The 19,257-nt window shown below is 41.1% G+C and overlaps 2 protein-coding genes across 2 annotated transcripts in view; both read left to right on the forward strand.

Moving 5' to 3' along the window:
• Positions 1–285: 285 nt before the first annotated feature.
• On the forward strand, positions 286–2,233 carry LOC307249754 (blue-sensitive opsin-like; the record flags this gene model as incomplete). Its single annotated transcript, XM_080026607.1, has 5 exons — positions 286–664; positions 801–969; positions 1,060–1,225; positions 1,352–1,591; positions 2,132–2,233. The coding sequence occupies 5 exons, from the start codon at positions 286–288 to the stop codon at positions 2,231–2,233; spliced, it is 1,056 nt and encodes a 351-aa protein (XP_079882733.1).
• A 1,815-nt stretch (positions 2,234–4,048) lies between these two features.
• Positions 4,049–19,257, forward strand: part of suclg2 (succinate-CoA ligase GDP-forming subunit beta) — a 95,399-nt gene continuing 80,190 nt past the window's right edge. The window contains exon 1 of the mRNA XM_080026176.1: positions 4,049–4,153. Coding sequence (XP_079882302.1) covers positions 4,070–4,153 — 84 coding nt within the window. The 5' untranslated portion in view covers positions 4,049–4,069. The remainder of the gene's footprint in view (positions 4,154–19,257) is intronic.

The raw sequence follows: 19,257 nt of genomic DNA on the forward strand, positions 1-19,257 counted from the left end.
TGAATTACTCTAATTAAAACACAAATGAAATCAATCAATTAGACAATCAGTTAACATTTAATGTGGCTTAATGGCATCCCGAAGCGCTTTATAAAAGTCTGTTCTCGGCAAAACATTGACATGAGAGACATTAGTACCGCAGGCTTCACGACATTCATGTCTGAAGCTTGAAGCTTTTACACTCTCCTTATCACATGCTTTATATGAAAGTTAAGGGGACAACATAAGCGCGGAGAATACAGGAGAATAGCTACTGTGATCAATTTTCATAACAAGAAGAGCTAAATGAGGCCAAACCGAGCCATGGAGCTACCGGAGGACTTCTGGATCCCCATTGCCTTGGACACCAACAACATCACGACTCTCAGCCCTTTCCTGGTTCCTCAGGACCACTTGGCGAGCCCAGTCGTCTTCTACGTCCTGGCACTATTCATGTTCTTCATATTTGTGGTGGGCACTGGTATTAACGCGATTACTATTATAACCACCATGCAATACAAGAAGCTCCGGTCCCACCTCAACTACATCCTGGTGAACTTGGCTGTTTCTAACCTCTTGGTGTCCGCCGTGGGCACCTCCACTTCCTTTATTTCCTTTGCGTGCAGATATTTCGTATTGGGAGCACTAGCCTGCAAGATTGAAGGTTTTCTGGCAACGCTTGGTGGTAGGGATTTCAACTGAATACTTTCAAACATGAATTTACACCATTTGAGCGTGACTTTCTATTACTGAACTTATCCTATATTATATTGAACTTATATAATGATTTGACGAATTTTTTTTTGCCTCTGTCATTCCAGGTATGGTAAGCCTATGGTCTCTTGCTGTGATAGCTTTTGAAAGATGGCTGGTCATCTGCAAGCCAATTGGCAACTTTGTTTTCAAGCCTGACCATGCTTTAGCTTGCTGTGCATTCACTTGGTTCTTCGGATTGCTCGCCTCAGTTCCTCCCCTAGTGGGATGGAGTAGGTCAGTATTACCTGCATGCCCCTTAGATTTGCAATGATCAAGCTGAAAGACTGACATGTAACACCAGTGCTCTGCTTATGTTATATCCAGGTACATCCCAGAAGGCCTGCAGTGCGGCTGTGGTCCAGACTGGTACACAACCGACAACAAGTACAACAACGAGTCCTACGTGATGTTCCTCTTCGGCTTCTGCTTCCTTTTTCCTTTCAGCGTCATTGTCTTCTGCTATGGTCAGCTGCTCTTTGTAATGAAAATGGTGAGGCAGACATATCAACTGATTTTTGTTTTTACGTAAAGTATGTAGCACTCGGAAAAATGGCAATCGGCAAACAGAATGAATGGTCATTATTATTGAGATTGATTCAATTATCTGCCTCAACAGGCAGCTAAAGCCCAGGCTGAGTCTGAATCCACCCAGAAGGCAGAGAGGGAGGTGACCAGGATGGTGGTCCTCATGGTGATGGGCTTCCTGGTTTGCTGGATGCCCTACGCCTCATTTGCTATGTGGATTGTTAACAACCGTGGCATGCCGTTTGACCTGAGATTGGCCACCATACCTTCCTGCTTCTCGAAATCCTCAGCAGTCTACAATCCAATCATCTATGTTCTCTTCAACAAACAGGTCTATTAAATTCTGTGATGACTTATTTGAAAAGGGATACACTTTCTTTTCTTTCTTTTTTTACTTTGTTGCAAATATGTATGTGGGACAATTGTTAAAAGAATCTGATATGAGACCCCAACAACCTTCTGCGGACCACTCATTGGGCTAACAATGGGTAATGCATACTCTATATCTGAGATGCACGACTGCAACATTTTATTTTATATGATAATAGTTTAAAAATAAATTTGAGAAGACGTTACTGCTGCAAACATGTTTATTTTCAAATAGAAAATGTTAAACCATTCATGCATCCACTTTATTAACACTGTGATGTCAATTTAAGGCACGATGGATATATTCCCATAGCAAAAGTCCTGCAGGAAATTCAAAAAAGTGTGCAATATCTGCCACTATGTATTTATGATACAACCACTCAAAAAAGTGAATTCAAGCTTTCCCCCCTCTCTGCAGTGAATTTTTGTTGTTGAAATGACTGTTTGTTTTATGGAATCAATGTTCATTTGAACTATTTCAAACATATTTTTTGTCTTTTAGTTCCGTTCATGCATCATGCAGATGCTGGGGATGGGTGGAGGTGATGAGGAATCCTCATCAACATCATCAGTGACCGAAGTCTCCAAAGTTGGGCCTGGTTAGACTGAACATCAAGACCGGTTTCTTATATGCCACTAATGATTATGAATTGTAAATAATGATATAGATAAATAATCTGCAAAGCAAAACAAATAAAAAAATATCCTGTTTATGATGTCTTTTCAGTTGTTGGTAATGGAAAAAAACACATTCATGGGTTTGGACAGTGTCTTTTCCTAAGGCCTTGTTCACATTATGCGTTGTGTGAGCCTGGCGTGCAGGGGCGTAGAACCAAATTCTAGGCCCCTATACAAGAAGTCCTGGTGGGCCCCCTGAGAGGCTGTCTTACAATACAAATGTGTAAAAGCTATATTTGTCTACAGTCCAAAACGTATTGGTGGGTGGTCCCTCTCTGAGCCAGAAAGCACCACAATATTTCAAATCGTTACTTGTACATTAACACAGTCCCTGGTCTAATGGCTTTTAAAAAGAATACACACATACAGTGTTTCTCACAGGAATTTGGGAAACTGTGGTGGGAAGCCAGTGGTCTCTCGTTTTTGCTTGGCCAAACCGGCCTCTCATGTATTTATCCCCCCTGTGTTGTGAGCGTATTACACTGGTAAATGCACAGAGACAGCAAGCCGAAAAGTTGGGTAGGGTACGGAGATAAGCGAGCCTAACCGCTCTAAGCCGCTCCTATTTTCGGTACTCCTCCATTGGGGTACCAGCCGCCTGAAAGGGTGCCGAAAAGGTGGAGCTACACACTGCTGTCCGTTGATTGCAACGGACAGCAGTCCGCCTCAAAACATAATTATAAAACAAGAGGTCTAAAACACAGATGATGAACAAAGGACTGTAAAAATCTAGTTCAATATCTAACCTGTAGAGGGCGGTTATACGCTAAACAGCGTCTTAACTGCCTGAATCTTATAAGAAGAAGAATAAATTCTAAATTGCTTGAGTATACTTCAACAGAAAACGTTTCGACGCACCTCGCATACATTTGGCCGGAAGTAGGTAGGCGGGCGGAGCCAGGCTACCAGTCCCTAGGATTCCTACCAAAATGATTATGCAGTGTATACCAACCAACCTCTCACAGCACAAATAGCTAATTATAATAAACACATACAGAATATATAACATCAAATTTGAATAAATACAGACACACATCGGGACATGATTAAGAACAGACCTGACAAAAAATAAAGCAAAGTCTATATTCACCAGTTAATCTTCTTGGTAATGATATTCTGAGCACTCAATTCAATCCAATCCAATCCACAATTTTAGAATGGTTTATAGGCTGCCATTTTTCTTCCTGCTCTAAGCTTTACTAGAGCAGTATTCAAAATGTTCCGTCTTCTCTTTTCCACATTCAGTGAAAAAAAAGATAAAGCGTTGTTGCCTATTCATGTAGGCCTTATGACATGTTAATTAGAGTCACCAAGCAAACAATGAAAATGTAACATTCTGAGCAGAAACACCATGAATATCAAGTGTCAGACTTTTCTTCTTTTCAAGAGAACTGAATAATTACTTTTTGTATTTTCATAGATTTTCAGAAATGTGAGAATTGTTTGAGAGTTTTAATTGTCATTGTATTGCAACTTGTATTTTTAGATATCAAATAGACATATTACTTTTACATTGATTCAAGTGGGCGAACCATTCATTCCAAACTCTACTGCTGTAGGCTACAATTTAACCGAGTTGTAGCCTACTTGTTGTAGCCCTTAATTATGAATACACATGTTCACTGGATGTTTGGATCATAGATGGATACGTGCGTGCCTTGACTCTCCTTCAAGCCCCGCCCATCGCTGCCAGTTGACCTATGTACGGCTCTGCCTTTACCCGCACGTGCTTCCGACGTCATCTCTCTTCTTCCGTGTCAACATGGCGGCATCCATGGCATCCCAGGCTGCAGCAAGAGGATGGAGGACAGCGACATCAAAAAACATACTTCTGGACAAAGTCAAGGTGCTGTAACAGCTTACGTTACTGAATATGCACGGGGTCTCCTCTCGTGCATGGTTTCTGCTGTCGTACGTCTGTTGTCACCGTCTCGTGGAGCTGTTAGAGGAGCTACGTGGCTAGTGCAGCTTAGCATGTGTGAGCAGGGGGGCTTTGACAGATCAAAGTTTAACAGTCTGACAGTCCAAGGGTGATGCAACGGCACTCTCGTCATGTAACCTCACCTTCATGCTTATTGTAGGTTATTGTAATGCTACAGGCCATTTAATGACTTCTGTTTGTTGAAAACCACTCTGAACCCTTTGCTTGTCTGTTTATAAAATGCAAAGTAAGGCTTTTATTTGCTACTCTTGACATTGACCTCTGTGTGTCTAAAGCTGTATTTGTGTGTATGCACCATAGACCATAATATGCACATGCAGTTTAAAAAGGTTATTAAGTTTTAACAGGAACGTCTGGAAGTTGAACTTTTATGTCAACTAGTGTTTTCTCTCAGTCTTTATCTTTAGTGTACATGTAGCCTAATACTAATACAGAGGGCTGTGTAAGCAGTTGGTTCATCATTAACAGCAGTGCGATGTACACAGCCTAGTTCTAAAGCCAACCCGAGGAGATGTACCTGAACACTGCCCCCAGGACATAGCTCAAAGTGTCTAACCGTCCCTGCTCCATATCAGATAAGACCACACACAGTGAAAAGGTTGATTTGTGCACTTTGATACTTCAATGTCTGTCAGCTGAATTTATCCGATAAAGTCTGTCTATGTACAAATGTCAAATGATAACAGGTAAGTTGTCATCCGCTATTTAAATATATAACAGGCCTAATAGTTCAAACTGAATGAAACAAAAAGCTGCCATAACAACACGGAAAATGAATTGGACTCAGAGCTCCCGAGTCCCTACATTGTATTGCCAACCAAGCAAATACACTCTCACAGAGAAGAAAGCAGACTTTTCATTTCGCAAGTGTTGCCAAAGCTTCAAGATAATCAGATTCATATTATATCAGCTTGTTCTGCAAGCAGCGCCTCAGTGTGCCTGTACCAGAGATCTGGTCGTTATCGGATCTGTGTCTGTATAAATGTTTGTAACACAAGTACAGATGTCCTCATTGAAAGGACAGACCAGGAACCTGTTGATACAGTAAACATTGTTCCAGGTAAAGTAGTCACGCTGTTTGGCACTGTGTTGGCAGTACAATCTTACGTCACATTCAGCTTTTCATGTTTGCTTTTGCTGTGTTGCTCTGAGAGAATCATACACCGATGGAGCCTGTTGTGTTGACGCTTGGAACAGGTTTTAAATTGAATTGAGTGAAAATTCTATCGCGATATTTATTGTTTTATCGGCCATGAACAGTATGTCTATTTTTCTCTTTCGTTTTCTATGAATACCTTTTACAAATGCAAGTATGTACTTTCCATCACCACAGTTGTTGTCTTCTGTTTGAACAGTTACTAAAACCTAGAGGGAAAAGTTACACAACAGCGGAGGAGCAGCGGAGGAGATATTATGATACAAGTTTCTTTATTTGTCAATTTACACATGGTATATCGAAATTCATTCTTCGCATATCCCCTCTCAAGTTCCCACACTTCGGAGGGGGTCAGAGCGCCGGGTCAGCCAAAGTACAGCGCCCCTGGAACAGTTTGGGGTTAAGTGTCTTGTGAAGTAAATACAATCCACGACACTTGCTCAAGAACACAATGGTAGAGATGGTGGGTACTGTAGATGTTATACAATCCACCACTAGTTTTACAAATAACACCCTCCTGTCTGGTGCCGGGGATCGAACCAGCGACCTTGTGGTTAGTAGTCGGCTCCCTTTTCCTCTAGGCCATCCTACCACCCACCGTATCCCCCATATGAAACTTATTGTTTATGTTTATTAACGACACCACACACATACTATGCCCCACCAAATACAGTAAACAGTGAACACCACAAACCTGGTTTATCACTTGAGGCATCCCCGGTCTAATAAAGCTAGCAGGGTGAAAATGTGAGAAAACGGCTGGGAACAGGGGCATTTCCTGAAACAACTTGTAGTGAGAAAATCAGAGGAACACCCCTGAAAGCAAATGTAACATTACCTCTAGCATTTTCCAGCGTTAATAGAAACATCACACCCTCTGCTGCTTTTTTAAATAGCAAGACACACGGTCCAGATATGCACGGTTAAACTGAGAGATTTAAACTGAAGCTTCAGTGTAGATGCTGCTATACTTCAAACTGTGATTAAAGGAAGGGAGGACTAAAGGCATTTATCACTTGCATACATGCGAGACTCCACGTGAACGGTCTGTTTCTGAACCATTGTTTTACTCATTGGCGTTGGATTAGAATGTCTTAATAAATTAAAAACTCTTGTGAAACTTCAAATACCACATTTACTGGCTGGCTATTGTACCTGCCTCTCTCCCACTACTTCCACATGTCTCTCTCTCTCTCTCTCTCTCTCTCTCCCCGCATCCCTCTCTCTCTCTTGGGCCAGGTGATAAGAGTAATGACGAGGGATTCTCTCTGGTCTGTAGCACAGTATCAGAGCCTCAACTGATTGACAGCCAGGTATCTCCTCAATAGAATCAAATCAGCTTCGACAGTAAGTCCGTTAAGCGTAGGAATTCAATTTGTGATCATTTATCAACAACAATGAATCCAGAGGAGACACGTCACAATATTCATACGGTTAGGCTGCTGCTGCTGCTGCTAGCTCTTAAAGAGGGGGAGTGGGATTTGTCATTTTTCTTGCTCTTCGTTTTACCTCTCGCTCATAAATCAAATCTTCTGAATTCTTGTCTGCACGGCGAGATAATCCTCGGGATGTTTTTCACTGTCGCTGCACAGTAGTGAATTTGTAAACGTTTGCAAAGTTTTTTTTCTTTGTTTTTTTGTGTGTGAGGTGTTCCTGTTTAGTAATAAGTGAACAGTGTCAAAAGCCCAGCGTGGTTTTGAAGGCAACACTGGGAAGAGAGGTGGCTCAATGAGAGTCAGTCCTGAATATTTTACAGAGGGGGGTGGAGAGCCCTACTGCTCGCAACCACTTCTTTCGCCGGAGCTTCAAACGACGGGCGGCTTCCCCATCTGTCTCAGCAAGAACACATTTACATTTCCTTCCCCGCAAGGGATACTGGAGGACAAAGTTAGCTCTAACTGGATTTGAATATTGCCTCACCAAGGTTAACAGCCATTTTTGTATAGCTGGTGAGGTGCTTAGGCTTTCTCAATAATTTAGAGGAGGCTGCAGTCATTAGGAAATGTTGGCAGCCTCCGAAATGGGGAAACGCCATGATTGAACGCACTCCTATCAGCTTAACTTCTGCTGTTGTTCTAGTTAAGTTAATGAGAAGAATGTTGGTGTTTCTGTGTGTGAGGCTGGAAATTAGTTTAGAAAACACAACGCCAGGGATTGCTGACAGCTGTGATTCATTAAAAGTGCAGTGTGTGGAATATTACGTTCGGCCGTTTTAATAGGTTATCTATAATCTTTGAGATTATTAGACCTTCATTATCGTAAACCTGATTTTGATTTCATAGGTCGCTTTGCCTGGGGACACAACTTGCACTCATCAATGTGCAATCATTTCAGCAGGGGCAATCCCAAAGCATGATTATATGGTTATTTTGTTGCAAATACAGCGATGGCTGTGTTAGTGCGAGTGTAGTGCACACTGTGTTACTGAGCTATACAGCTGCTGCTAGTGGCAATAAAGACTCCAATAAAGCAGCTAAAGTAATACATTGTCTCTCCACACCACTGGCTGTTGTACTCCCCAGACGGTTTGGTTGGATGACAATTGTTAAAGCGGTGCACACACATATTATGCTAAGCTTTGTTTGCTGTTTTCAGAGACCGCCTTGTAGGGAAAGTACATCAACATGTGACTCATATTACATGCCTGCAAACCAAGTTCATATTGTACATATGAGCTTGAATGTATATGAGGGGGAACTTTGACATAGTTACACACACATTTGTATTCCCTTCTCCTCATTACGGCATTATCTTCCCCTTAGAGCTGACACCTTTAAATATAATTCGGCACACTCTGTCTTATTAACTATGCTAATTACTGAAATCCCTCTCCGTAGAGACACAACAGCCAGGTTTTCCTTCTTCTTAAGCCTGTCTGCGGGAGATTAGAGCTGCCCTGCCTAAAGACCTGCCGATGATGCAAATCTCACCTGATCTAAATCCTGGAGCCATGCTCTACTGCTCCCGCCTCTGTCTCTGCTCTGCTGCTCTATTCCTCACTCTCTCTAACAGACACATGTCATTTTTTCTCTCTCTCTCTCTCTCTCTCTCTCTCTCTCTCTCTCTCTCTCTCTCCACACTCTGTTGGTCTGGGGCTGGGTATGACCTCAGCATTTAAGAGGCAGGTACATCGAAGGGTAAAACAGCAGGAAAAAATAGCAAGACAAACCTTTTTTTTTTTTTGTGACGGATGTGAAATGTGGCAGAGAGGGGAATGACATGCAGACAACGACCACTGGCCGGATTCCAACCGTGTCTGCTGCGAAGAAGACTGAGCCTCATGGGGGGCCGCTCTAACCACTACACCATCAGACAATCTTTTCTACCATACATGCAACCTTACTTGATTTGTATTTTGCTCTATAAGTCAATTAGCCATCATGGAATTTGATATGTTCAGATAAAGCCTTGACATGATGAAATGTACATGACGTTTGTAGCTGCTTAAAGCCGGGGTATGTGATTTCTGATTGGTCAAAGTTAACATGAGCTGTACACTTTGACCAATCAGAGCGAGGCTCTGATTCTCTGTTCTTATTGGACTGTCCATTCACTTTGGCACAACTTTGTTGGTGTAGAGCGTGTCAGGGAGGGACCATAGTGGAGGGACCAAAGAGAAGTGGAGCGGTTGAGGTATTTGGATTCGAATCTCTATCCCAACTGCCATTTTCTCACCAAATCCTCCACCCCAGCTTTAATGCTTGATGATTGTGAATGCCTGGATTTCCTTGTACACATTTACAAACCAGCAGTGTTATGTCTGTGAGGATGAGTCACAAACCACCCTTACTTTTAACCGCAGTATTCCATCCCAAGTATCCTCCCCATTACTCCCCATGCAAATCTGTGGAGGCAATGCCAACGCTGAGGACAGAGAGAGGAATTTCTACCATCCAAACAAGAACAAGAACTCCAGAACTTTGCTAATTAAATGAGACCAGGCTAGATGGCCTTCTGGATTAGCCCACTAATGCTTCATGAAGCATGTTCTTGCTACATGGCTGACTTTATGCGGATATATGCATGAGATTCACACTGGCCTGTTTATGCAGAAAATCCACATCAACTCTGCTACTCTGCCTCCTCAATTTTCTATACTCTGTGTCACCTCTCTCGCAGCTTACTAAACAGTGCTTGACTAATTGCAAGACAGCTTGTTTTTATGAGATGCGACTAAGAAGCAAACTGCCACCTCTTAAGCAGAAAAACATTCTACTGCAATCAGTATGGCAATGATTTCGATAGTCTGCTCCCTCTCTGATGGGAATGTGGAAACTATAAAGTTCCCTTTTACATTTTCCCCGCCTGGTTAACTAAATGGATGAGGAAAAGAGACGAGTTCATAACCTGAAATGGAAACAAATCAATTACATAGAATTGGTGAACTGGCAGTCTGTTAATTTCTTAAGCATTGGATGAAGCCGTTGTGGTTAATTAACTCTGCAGTCATTTGTCCTCAGTAATAAGGCAGTGTCATTTCTAAAGGGGGTTAGGGTCTGGCCATGACAAGTAATGAAGATTTTAACCTAACCAGACATCTGAGGATACCACCGTATATTATGAGATTTTCAGTGCCTCTCTGGAAACTCCACTTGGCCTCTTGCTGTGGATACTATAGCAGAGCAAAATGCACTGTTCAGACCCCAGTATAGGATTTGTTAGGGGCATGAAAACACACTAACTTTTTTAGGACCCAATTCTGCAGAACTGCATATCGCAATGTCAGTTGCTCTGATGAGGAAATGCATGATGAATGATTAGTGAATGTGATACTGTATATCTAAAGGCATTAGTTAAGATTCAGTAAACAAATATACCTCAGCCACGCCAGCTACTCTTTAAGGCTGTTCTCTGGCTGCACTTGTAGCTGATTTCTACAACTTATCTCCACTGATAGGCTTTTACTGTGAATAGTACCTAATCAGGTGTAACTTTTGTCTGCTTTGCCTTGATTTAATTATTGCGTGAGACTAGTGCATTTTTCTCTGGGCAAATGAGGGGAAAAAATCCATTAATGCGGGCCATGTCCGATTTTGATGAGGGAGGAATACCCTGTGGTCATTAGGACATTCAGTGGGAGGACATTCAGTCAGTGTCCTAAAATGATCTCAAAGCCCCCTTAGAACCTTCCTGATTGGAGTTCTGTAAGCTTCTTCTTCTGGTTTTTCACAAGGGCCACATCAATACAGATTTGCAGTTTTGTCATAATTATGCCTGCTTATGGGGATCCCTTTGGAATACATCCTGGATTGGCATATTAAGAGTTGAAGTTGCACTATGTCCATCTATTGAAACGTGTTGTTGATGATAACCTCTGTGTGAGTGGGATGGTGTCTCTAGTGGTCAAAATCTATTCCAAATACAAGCTGATCTTTACTAGCCTGGCACCGCCCGCCTACCTACTTCCGCTCAATTTTCATTTCACTTCAGTATTCAGTCTGGGGCTGCGATATATTCATGGGTTCCTTCTCCAGCCAGACTTTTGGCGGTCCAATCAGCGAACAGAGCGAGTGGCTGAGAACGATAACGTCGAAGTCGCGCGCCAGTTTCAGTTAAATGCTGCGTTCCTTTATAATCGGAAATTTCCGACTTGGTAGTTCAGAGTTCCGACCTGTCTGTGTTCCAGTGCATCTGCTCGGGAAAGTATGGACGCCTACAACCTTTCTCATCCAAATAACTAAACGTTAGGCTCTAGCAAGTGAACGTTAACAGGTACCGGTAGATCCATAGACTACAATATGTAGTGAAGTCGGAAATTTTCGAGTTCCCAGTACACTGAAACGCACCGTCAGAAGCTGGCTCATGACATACGTCACAACCAAACGTTATGCGATTGGTTGGCTGATCCAGAGAGGCACTGGGCAGATCCAATAGTTTTAAACTTCAACAGACACCTGCCTCCAAGTGAGTGAACGTTTGCCAATAGAGCAGTTCCAGACCTTCTGTACAAATGAAATGAAGTACGATGGTCTGGTTGGACCAGACTATATCTTTACTGCCTTAATGCAGCTTTTCATAGTTCTTTATCTGTATTCATAATTTATAAATTGTTTAGGAGGGGGGAAAAGTCTGCAGTTTGTTACTCCGTTATTGACTTCTCAATGTGAATGATGAACACTCTTGTTCAGGTGTCCTATAAGTTAAGTTATAGTTTAAGTTATTGATTCAGTCATGCAGCTGCTACCACTTTGCATGTGTCTTCTTTAACATGACCAATCAGTGCTCTCATTCCAACATTACCGCTGCTGTATTTAATTATCGAGCAGCCGTTTTTAGTAATGGTTTGCATGTACGTAGAGCTGCAACTAATTTTCACACGATAAATTCACCTTTTATTTTCTTGGTTAATCAAATAATTGTTTGGTATATAAAATGTCAGCACTTGGTGAAAAATGCCCTGATTGTGATCAACAGTACAAACCCACATTTTCCAATGATTTGCTATCATGGAAGAATAAGAAAAAACAGATATTTATATTTCAGAATCTGGAACCAGATAACTTTTGCCACTTCATCAAAAAAGTTAAAAGTTAACCAGCTATTATAAATAGTTACAAATAATATTTGATTTTTAAGATCTACATGCAGATGCTGTGTTCAAGCCTTGTTGTTACAGTTTAATGTAGGTGAAAATAAGATATTAAGAATATTAAATATTTAATCCAGTATTAATACAAATCACAAGATGGCGTCCATATGCATGATTACATGATAAGTAATCAAATTAATCATTGCATTCAACTACATTTCATCTTAATGTGAAAATTAATTTAATGTATAATGGATAACCATTGATATAACCCGTTGTCGTGCATTAGCATGTATGACCTAAACGGCATTACTAAAAGATAGTGTTGGCTAAAATGTTAAAAAAAACCTCTGTGGCTTAGTTGGATAAATGGCCTGTGTTCAGAGATAACGTTCCCTTAGAGCTACCAACTGCCAGGGCACTATCACATCTTCACTCACTATTGGCCGGATCCTGTCTGGCTTCACTTCCATTCAAGAAACAAATGTGTTTTTTGACCTGCGATGTCAAACCTTTGAATTTTTGAGTGACAGATTAACAAGCAGCGCAGCATTGACTGGCTGATGTTTATGGGCCTGATCAAAGGTGATTGCCTGCGTTGTAACCTTCCCCTGTAAATTAGGGCTTATGGCCGTAATAAATTTCCAAGGGAGCCTGAACTACTCTGTCAGCCGGTGACTTTTTGACATTGTTCCACTCTCTCATAGTGATAAAGACGACTGCTCAGATTAGCCCTAGGATATTGACTCCTTAAGTTGAACAGAAGGGCACACAACAAAGTACTGGCATGTCTTGCAATGACTTTGCAAAGTGCCAAGATCAGACATGCCCTCTCACTGTGATGACACTTCTCACAACAAGTGTGGTTTGACATTGTGCATGCTGCTCACAAGCAAACATGAGACTGCAAAAACTGGTGCCTCTTAGGATAAGTCCTGATGTTGCATGGTTCTGTGCTGAATGCCATATGGTCCAGCCAAAGAAGTGTTTTGGGAGTAGCGTGGACTATACTGAGAGATTTGTCCTTCAATGCCACTAGTGGATCAGTACAGCTGCAACAAGGACTTGGCCATCTGATGCAGCTGCTGCCATGGCAATGTATGTCCTCTCTGTGTCTTTGGTTGAGGGCACAGCCACTTTGAGTGCTTGGTGAAAGAGCGGCTGTATAGGGACATAGTTTATTCAGCACATTTACATTTTCCAATGATTCCTTTGTTTGTTTGCTTGCTTTAGGAAACAATATAAGTATACTGAATGTAAACAACCGTATATGCATAAATCCATCCAAGGAAAACACTCCTCCCCAGTATACCATGGTTTATTTATCACATGGTGTCTTCTGTTTACCAGATAAAACTTCAGGCAACCTCATACACCGATTTAATTTTATATGGACTGTTTTGAAAACCCACTCTGGGCTGCAACCTAACTGTGAAAATGTTCTCAAAGTTGGACACCTTGATCGAAAAATCAATGAAAAGCACCATCGAGATATGACGGAAAGAAGGACTTTTATTTCTTTTTGTTTTAAACAAAAAAGGCCCTTTCCTAAGAGAGAAAGGAAACAAGTTGATATCATCTTCTGCAACAGTGTTCGTGACATTTTGTGATCACCCGCGAAATGTCAAGACTGCAGCTCCAAGCCCGCTGTAAGTAAACATCTTTCACCGAGGAATCGCATCTAGAGCTGTAACGATTAATTGACAAATCGATTATTAAAATAATCTGCAACTATTTTGATAATCAATTAATTGTTACAAGTAATTTTTTAATAAAATGTCAATTCTCTGATTTCAGCTTATCAAATGTGAATATTTTCTGGTTTCTTTAATCCTATTATGTCAGTAAACTGGAATATCTTTGTGTTTTGGAAATAACAATACATTTGAGGACGTCAACATGGGCTTTGGAAAATGTATCAACATTTTTCACCATTTTCTGACATTTTACGGACCAAAACACTAATCGATTAATAATCGATTAATCGATTATCAAAATAATCGTTTGTTGCAGCCCTAAACGCATCCACGATATGACTTCAGCATCTTTCTCCTCTGCTTGATTAGAATTTTGTAGGGAAGTATTTAGTTGTGCTTTTACATTAAAAGTTGATAGCGTTGCAAGGGTTTAGAACATAATGGAGTCAGTGGTGGGATATTATTGGGAGTGGTGTCACATTTATCCAATGTCTTCACTGGTGCAGTCGAGTCATATCCCGCCTGGAAATTCATGCATCTCTAACCTGAATGGAAAGCCATGCACATGTGGTTTTTATGTTCGAGCAGCTGATTTTGAAAAATAATCACTATGGTTACCAATGTTAATGCATGCATTTCTAATTTTCACATTGTAGTTAAAAAAAAGTTCCTTCTATGGTGCTACCTTAAATTTCTTGTTTGCCTTGTTCCTCCCCCTTATTGATAGAAAATATTTCTGTTTATCGTTGTCCCCACTCCGAATCTCTTGCCACTGCGCCCCACATGTCACTTGGATGCATTCATGAGCGAGATCTTGAGTGCTTTTGTGTGTAAAGAAGTTTGTTTGGAATATTTATGTCATCTAGGTCCCATGTCAGAGCGTACAACTTTGTTCAAGCCCTAGTGTGTCTTCGCCAGTATGCACATCCTGTCTGTCTATTCTTGTCTTCTTTGTGTATTAAGAATGAATCAAGCAGTAGTAGGTAGAACTGGATAGGTTGAATATAGTGGGCCGCTAATGATAAATAGTGTAGAGTGTAGTCCAGGTGCCTGGCCTGCTTGCCTTCCTGCCTTGCTGCCATACATTGGCTTATTGCTTTCTTCCAGGGCAGACATAGCACTCTTCACATTCACAGTATTCTAAGAGGAAAACATGAGAGATTTCTTTGTAGGAGATATCCATTCATAAGGTGGAAATTAATTGTTTTAAATTATGTTATCACATAGTTGCACTAAAGGAGCTTCTTGTTATGAATGTATTTTATATAACTGTAAATTCCTGTTTTGTTTGTTTTCATGTTTCTAAAAATCTTACACATGAGAGTAGTTTAGTTTTTTTATTCTATAATGTGTTGGCCATTTTATTTTGTCTTTGCTTCCAAGAAGTCCATTTTTGTCAGTTTATTATGACAAATGGCTTTGATTACTATGGTACCCATCAGCCTCAGCTGGCATCACTCTGGAGATAAAAACCAGTCAAATGTGCAATTTTATAATGGGTTTCCATTCCAAGATGCTACACTACAATGATGAATTCCACCAGCACTGACTCAGTCATTTACATGACCACATCATGTAAACAGGCTTCTACTGTTGACTTTGTTGTATCAAATAACCAGCGATTTCCATTTATTTTCTTTAAGTATTTTTGGGAAATCTGTGATGAGATGAGATGATCAATCAGAGCAGACTTTGCTTTTAAGAAAGAGGCTTAAAGCTCCCATATTATACACTTTTCGGTTCTATTATACACCATATTATATGGTCTTAGTGGTCCCTAATACGTTTTTCTTTAATTGTTTGCTGAAAAAAACTTTCAGATAATTTATTGTACTATGCTATTTATTGTACTATGCTATGCTATGTTCAGCTAATCTCACAATGGCCTATTTTTTTAAAAGAGCTGCAGCTCCCCTCGTAAATATACAATCTTTGAGCTCCCCCCGCCCCCTGTCCGGAAGCGAAGCCAGATACGCCTCGCCATCTGTCTATCATGGATATGTTAGAACACATTTAAAAAGTGCATTTAGCACAATATGTGACCTTTAAAACAAGGGCTACAATGGAGCCTTTCACAATTATGTACACTTACTGACAACATTATAGACTGACATCTTCCAAAGACAGTTGTGAAGTAAAAAATACATTACTTAATGACAATGCAGGCTCCATATGAAGCTTACAGTTTAAGTGCCAAGCAAGAGCCCATCTTTGATAGCAATTGTCTATGGGTCTGGTACATACTAGAAAGTGCCCACGGTTCCTTTCCATACTCTGGTGTTTGGCCCAAGGTAACTGTCATTGCCTGGAGGGACACCTCCAGCCACACTTGATTTATTCCATAAGCAGAAGCTGTTATTTTGGGAAGTCTGCTGCTCCTCTCCTCCTCATCCTCACTCCTCTTGGTTTGGAGCGTTTTTAAGATATGGGGCGACTGAGGCTCAGGTGGTAGAGCGGGTCAGCCAATGATGGAAGGGTTGGCGGTTCGATCCCTGCCCTGCCACTTCTGTCATGGTTGTTGTGTACTTGGGCAAGACACTTCACCTACCTTGCCTCGTGTGAATCTCGATAGTTAGCCTGCTATTGGTGTATGAATGTGTGTGTGAATGGTACATATAAATGGGAACAGGTCTCCCTTGCTCTCCGGTCTCAATGGGATTTACCTGTATAAATAAACGTTAAGAAAAAAAAAATTATATTGCTTTATGCTTCCTAGTTAGCTAGTCTGGAAAGGATAATAGCAGATTTACATGATTGCTGCCTGTTTACCAAGGTATGTCTTCATTTTTGGCAGGACATAGAAACAAAAACTTTTCTTGCCCTTTCAGATTGTGGCAGTTCCTTTCAGGTCACATTATTTTCATCCACCAGTGGTTTTTGGACATTCTCGCATGCTTTTGCTACATAAATGTTCCTCCTATGAGTCAGCAATTTGTTTTCTTTATTCTCAGGGTGTATTCACTCAGGGAAAGTCCGCTAGTTCACTTGCTTTGGTCCAGACCAAATAGAGTTTAGATTTTAATTTTTTTGGTGTGGTCCACTTTCATATTGCCCCTTTTGCAAGTGAACCAGCATTAAGAAGTAAAACCACACGTGATCTGAGGTCATTCATTCATTGGACAGACATTCTGGGGTGAAAACTGCGAACTATATAACTGATACGATATGGGGTTAAAAATGATAAATAAATAAATAGGCCTACATCTAGCCTATAAATAAAATAAAAAAACATAAAATTATTGTTGTTTCATATGGGTATAATATGTAGGCCTGTGTCAATGTGTGGCTTGTAGCCTACGATGTGAAACATAATATCTACTGTATTTTTGCTGCTGGACGCGCGGCTCGCGAGGAATAGGCTCAAGCTGACACACAGCTGATTTAGCCGTGTGTCAGCTGGGTGTGAGTTTGGCGCGGCTCAGCTCCAAACTGACACGGGGATAGTATTTACGGCCCCGTAACATGGGAAGCAAAATAAAAACACGCACTTCAAAGCGCAACGTGAACCTGTTGTCACTGTGTGATGGAGACCCTCCCCTCTCCTTTATCTGATCGCTGAACAGTGACACATCAGCATGTTTACGCGTCCTGTCTATCAAATGTAATATATTCGCTAGGGGCTGCCGGTCAAACCACAACTAATCTTCCTGACTATGGCGACAACATCACTTTCCCATATTGTGAAGCTGACGGCGATTTATTAAAAAGAAAAGGCACAGTGCTTCCTGCAATTGGGTCGGATCGAGTCCGGACAAATTCACACCACAAACGAACTGCAGCAGAGTGCGTTTGGAAACGCACCGAGACCACCTCTTCAGCTGGGTCTCGGAGCGCTTGTTTGGTCCACCCCCCAGTGTGATTGCTGTATTCACACCTGTCTGAAAGATGCGCACCGAAGGCGGAAGTGCATCTGAGTTTGTTTCAACCGAACTAAACACGGCATGTGTGAATACACCCTCAATTTCAAGCTTACTAGGACTTTTCTGTACTACATGGTTTCACTTCTACTAACGGCTCTTTTGTTATTTTAAAAAAAGAAGCCAGAATTACAGAACCTTTGTCTATCTTTGAGAATACAATTTTAACTTTATTTAAATCACATCAATATTTCCAAGAAATGTTATGAATAATTGTTGGATTCAATTTGTTGTGCTAGAGCCTGCAGCCAGCCGTAGGATTTATGCTGCTAATTTTATCTTGAACCACTCTCAATTTCCCTAAAAGTGAAGCCAAATGTGATGGTAATTTGTCCTCACTGAGGGATTGCTTTTCATGTTTCATTTACAGAAGCTTGTTGTTGAGATGTTCTCTGGGGTGTGGTGGTTTATTTGGAGTTATATGTATCAAGTGTTGTCCACACCTTGCTAACAGGTTGCATTGCAAGCTCAAAATTATTATTTAATTTTTTAGGTAACTAAGTTCAAAATGTAATCCTATGAATGCGTCTCGTACCATGTGATCTGAGGATATTTCCTGTGAAAATACATGGTCCTCCTGTGACAAACTCTTATCTCCAATTTTCTTAAGTCATGTGTAGACCAAAAGATGGACTGACAGATGGGGACTTAAACCTCGGCTGCAAAGCTGACTCTCCCAAGGCAAACAGTTTTGAATGACAAGGGAAATTTATTTTTTTAAGAGAGAAGGCCCTGCAGGCACCTGACACCAGTCAAATGAGTCCACAAAACAGAGAAAAGTTGTCCTTCAGTTTGGCTTGTTAAGGCTGTGGGATTTGTTCTGCTAACGTAGACATGAAGGAATGAGCTGCAGGCAGGAAAAGAGTGAATACTAAAAGGCATACACTAGGTTTTGCTCGACAACAAAAAAGACTGATCTATTTTGTCCTAATTTAATTCAGATTTTTGCTCTTGATATTTTTAATACTTGGCAGATCTCGTGCAATCTTTTCTGTTTTCTTTCCCTGCCTTTGAACCTCTCCAGACTCCTTCTCAGTGACTCACATCATGACTACCTGGTACAGAGTGCTATGGGGGATAATGTTAAAAGCATAGCTCCACACGTACAAATACGAACAGTAATAACTGAAACATATGAATAGTATGGTGTTGCAGCTGAGACTGCAGAGCTGACCCACAGATGCCCCTTATTACTGTATTCAGTTATGCGAGAGAAGAGGGCAGTATGGATCAACATGTACTGTTCTCCTGGAAAACAACCCATTTTGCCCCTAATGAAGTCTCCTCACAGACTCCCACAAGAGTTGGAATTGAAAATGCATGCTATTACAGTGTGCTGTGGCACAGAGAGGGTTGGTTTTTGCATTAATGTGAATTACCAGTCATGCGGTAGCTTTTCTTTTCAGTCAAGGCTCAATGATGACTTGGTTGATGGCTTCATTCCAGATTAAAACAGGTTTGGCTGGGCCGTTCCCTAGTAGAGTGACCTGGTAAAGCCAATCAGCCGAATCACAAGTTAATTAGTTAGTTTTGGTGACAGTTGACTCCTATATGCACAAATGGCATGTGCATGCACACATGTCCACACAAACAAATCTTGCCTGTCAATTTCATTCTCTGGTTTCTGCTGTATGGAGAGTCTTCAAACAATGGATTTGCTTTATCAGCTCTTCCCTTATCTTTGCTGCTCCGGTATACATTGTTCATTA

The sequence above is a fragment of the Ammodytes marinus genome (genome assembly GCF_949987685.1).
Source record: "Ammodytes marinus genome assembly, chromosome: 4".
NCBI classification, from domain to species: domain Eukaryota; kingdom Metazoa; phylum Chordata; class Actinopteri; order Uranoscopiformes; family Ammodytidae; genus Ammodytes; species Ammodytes marinus.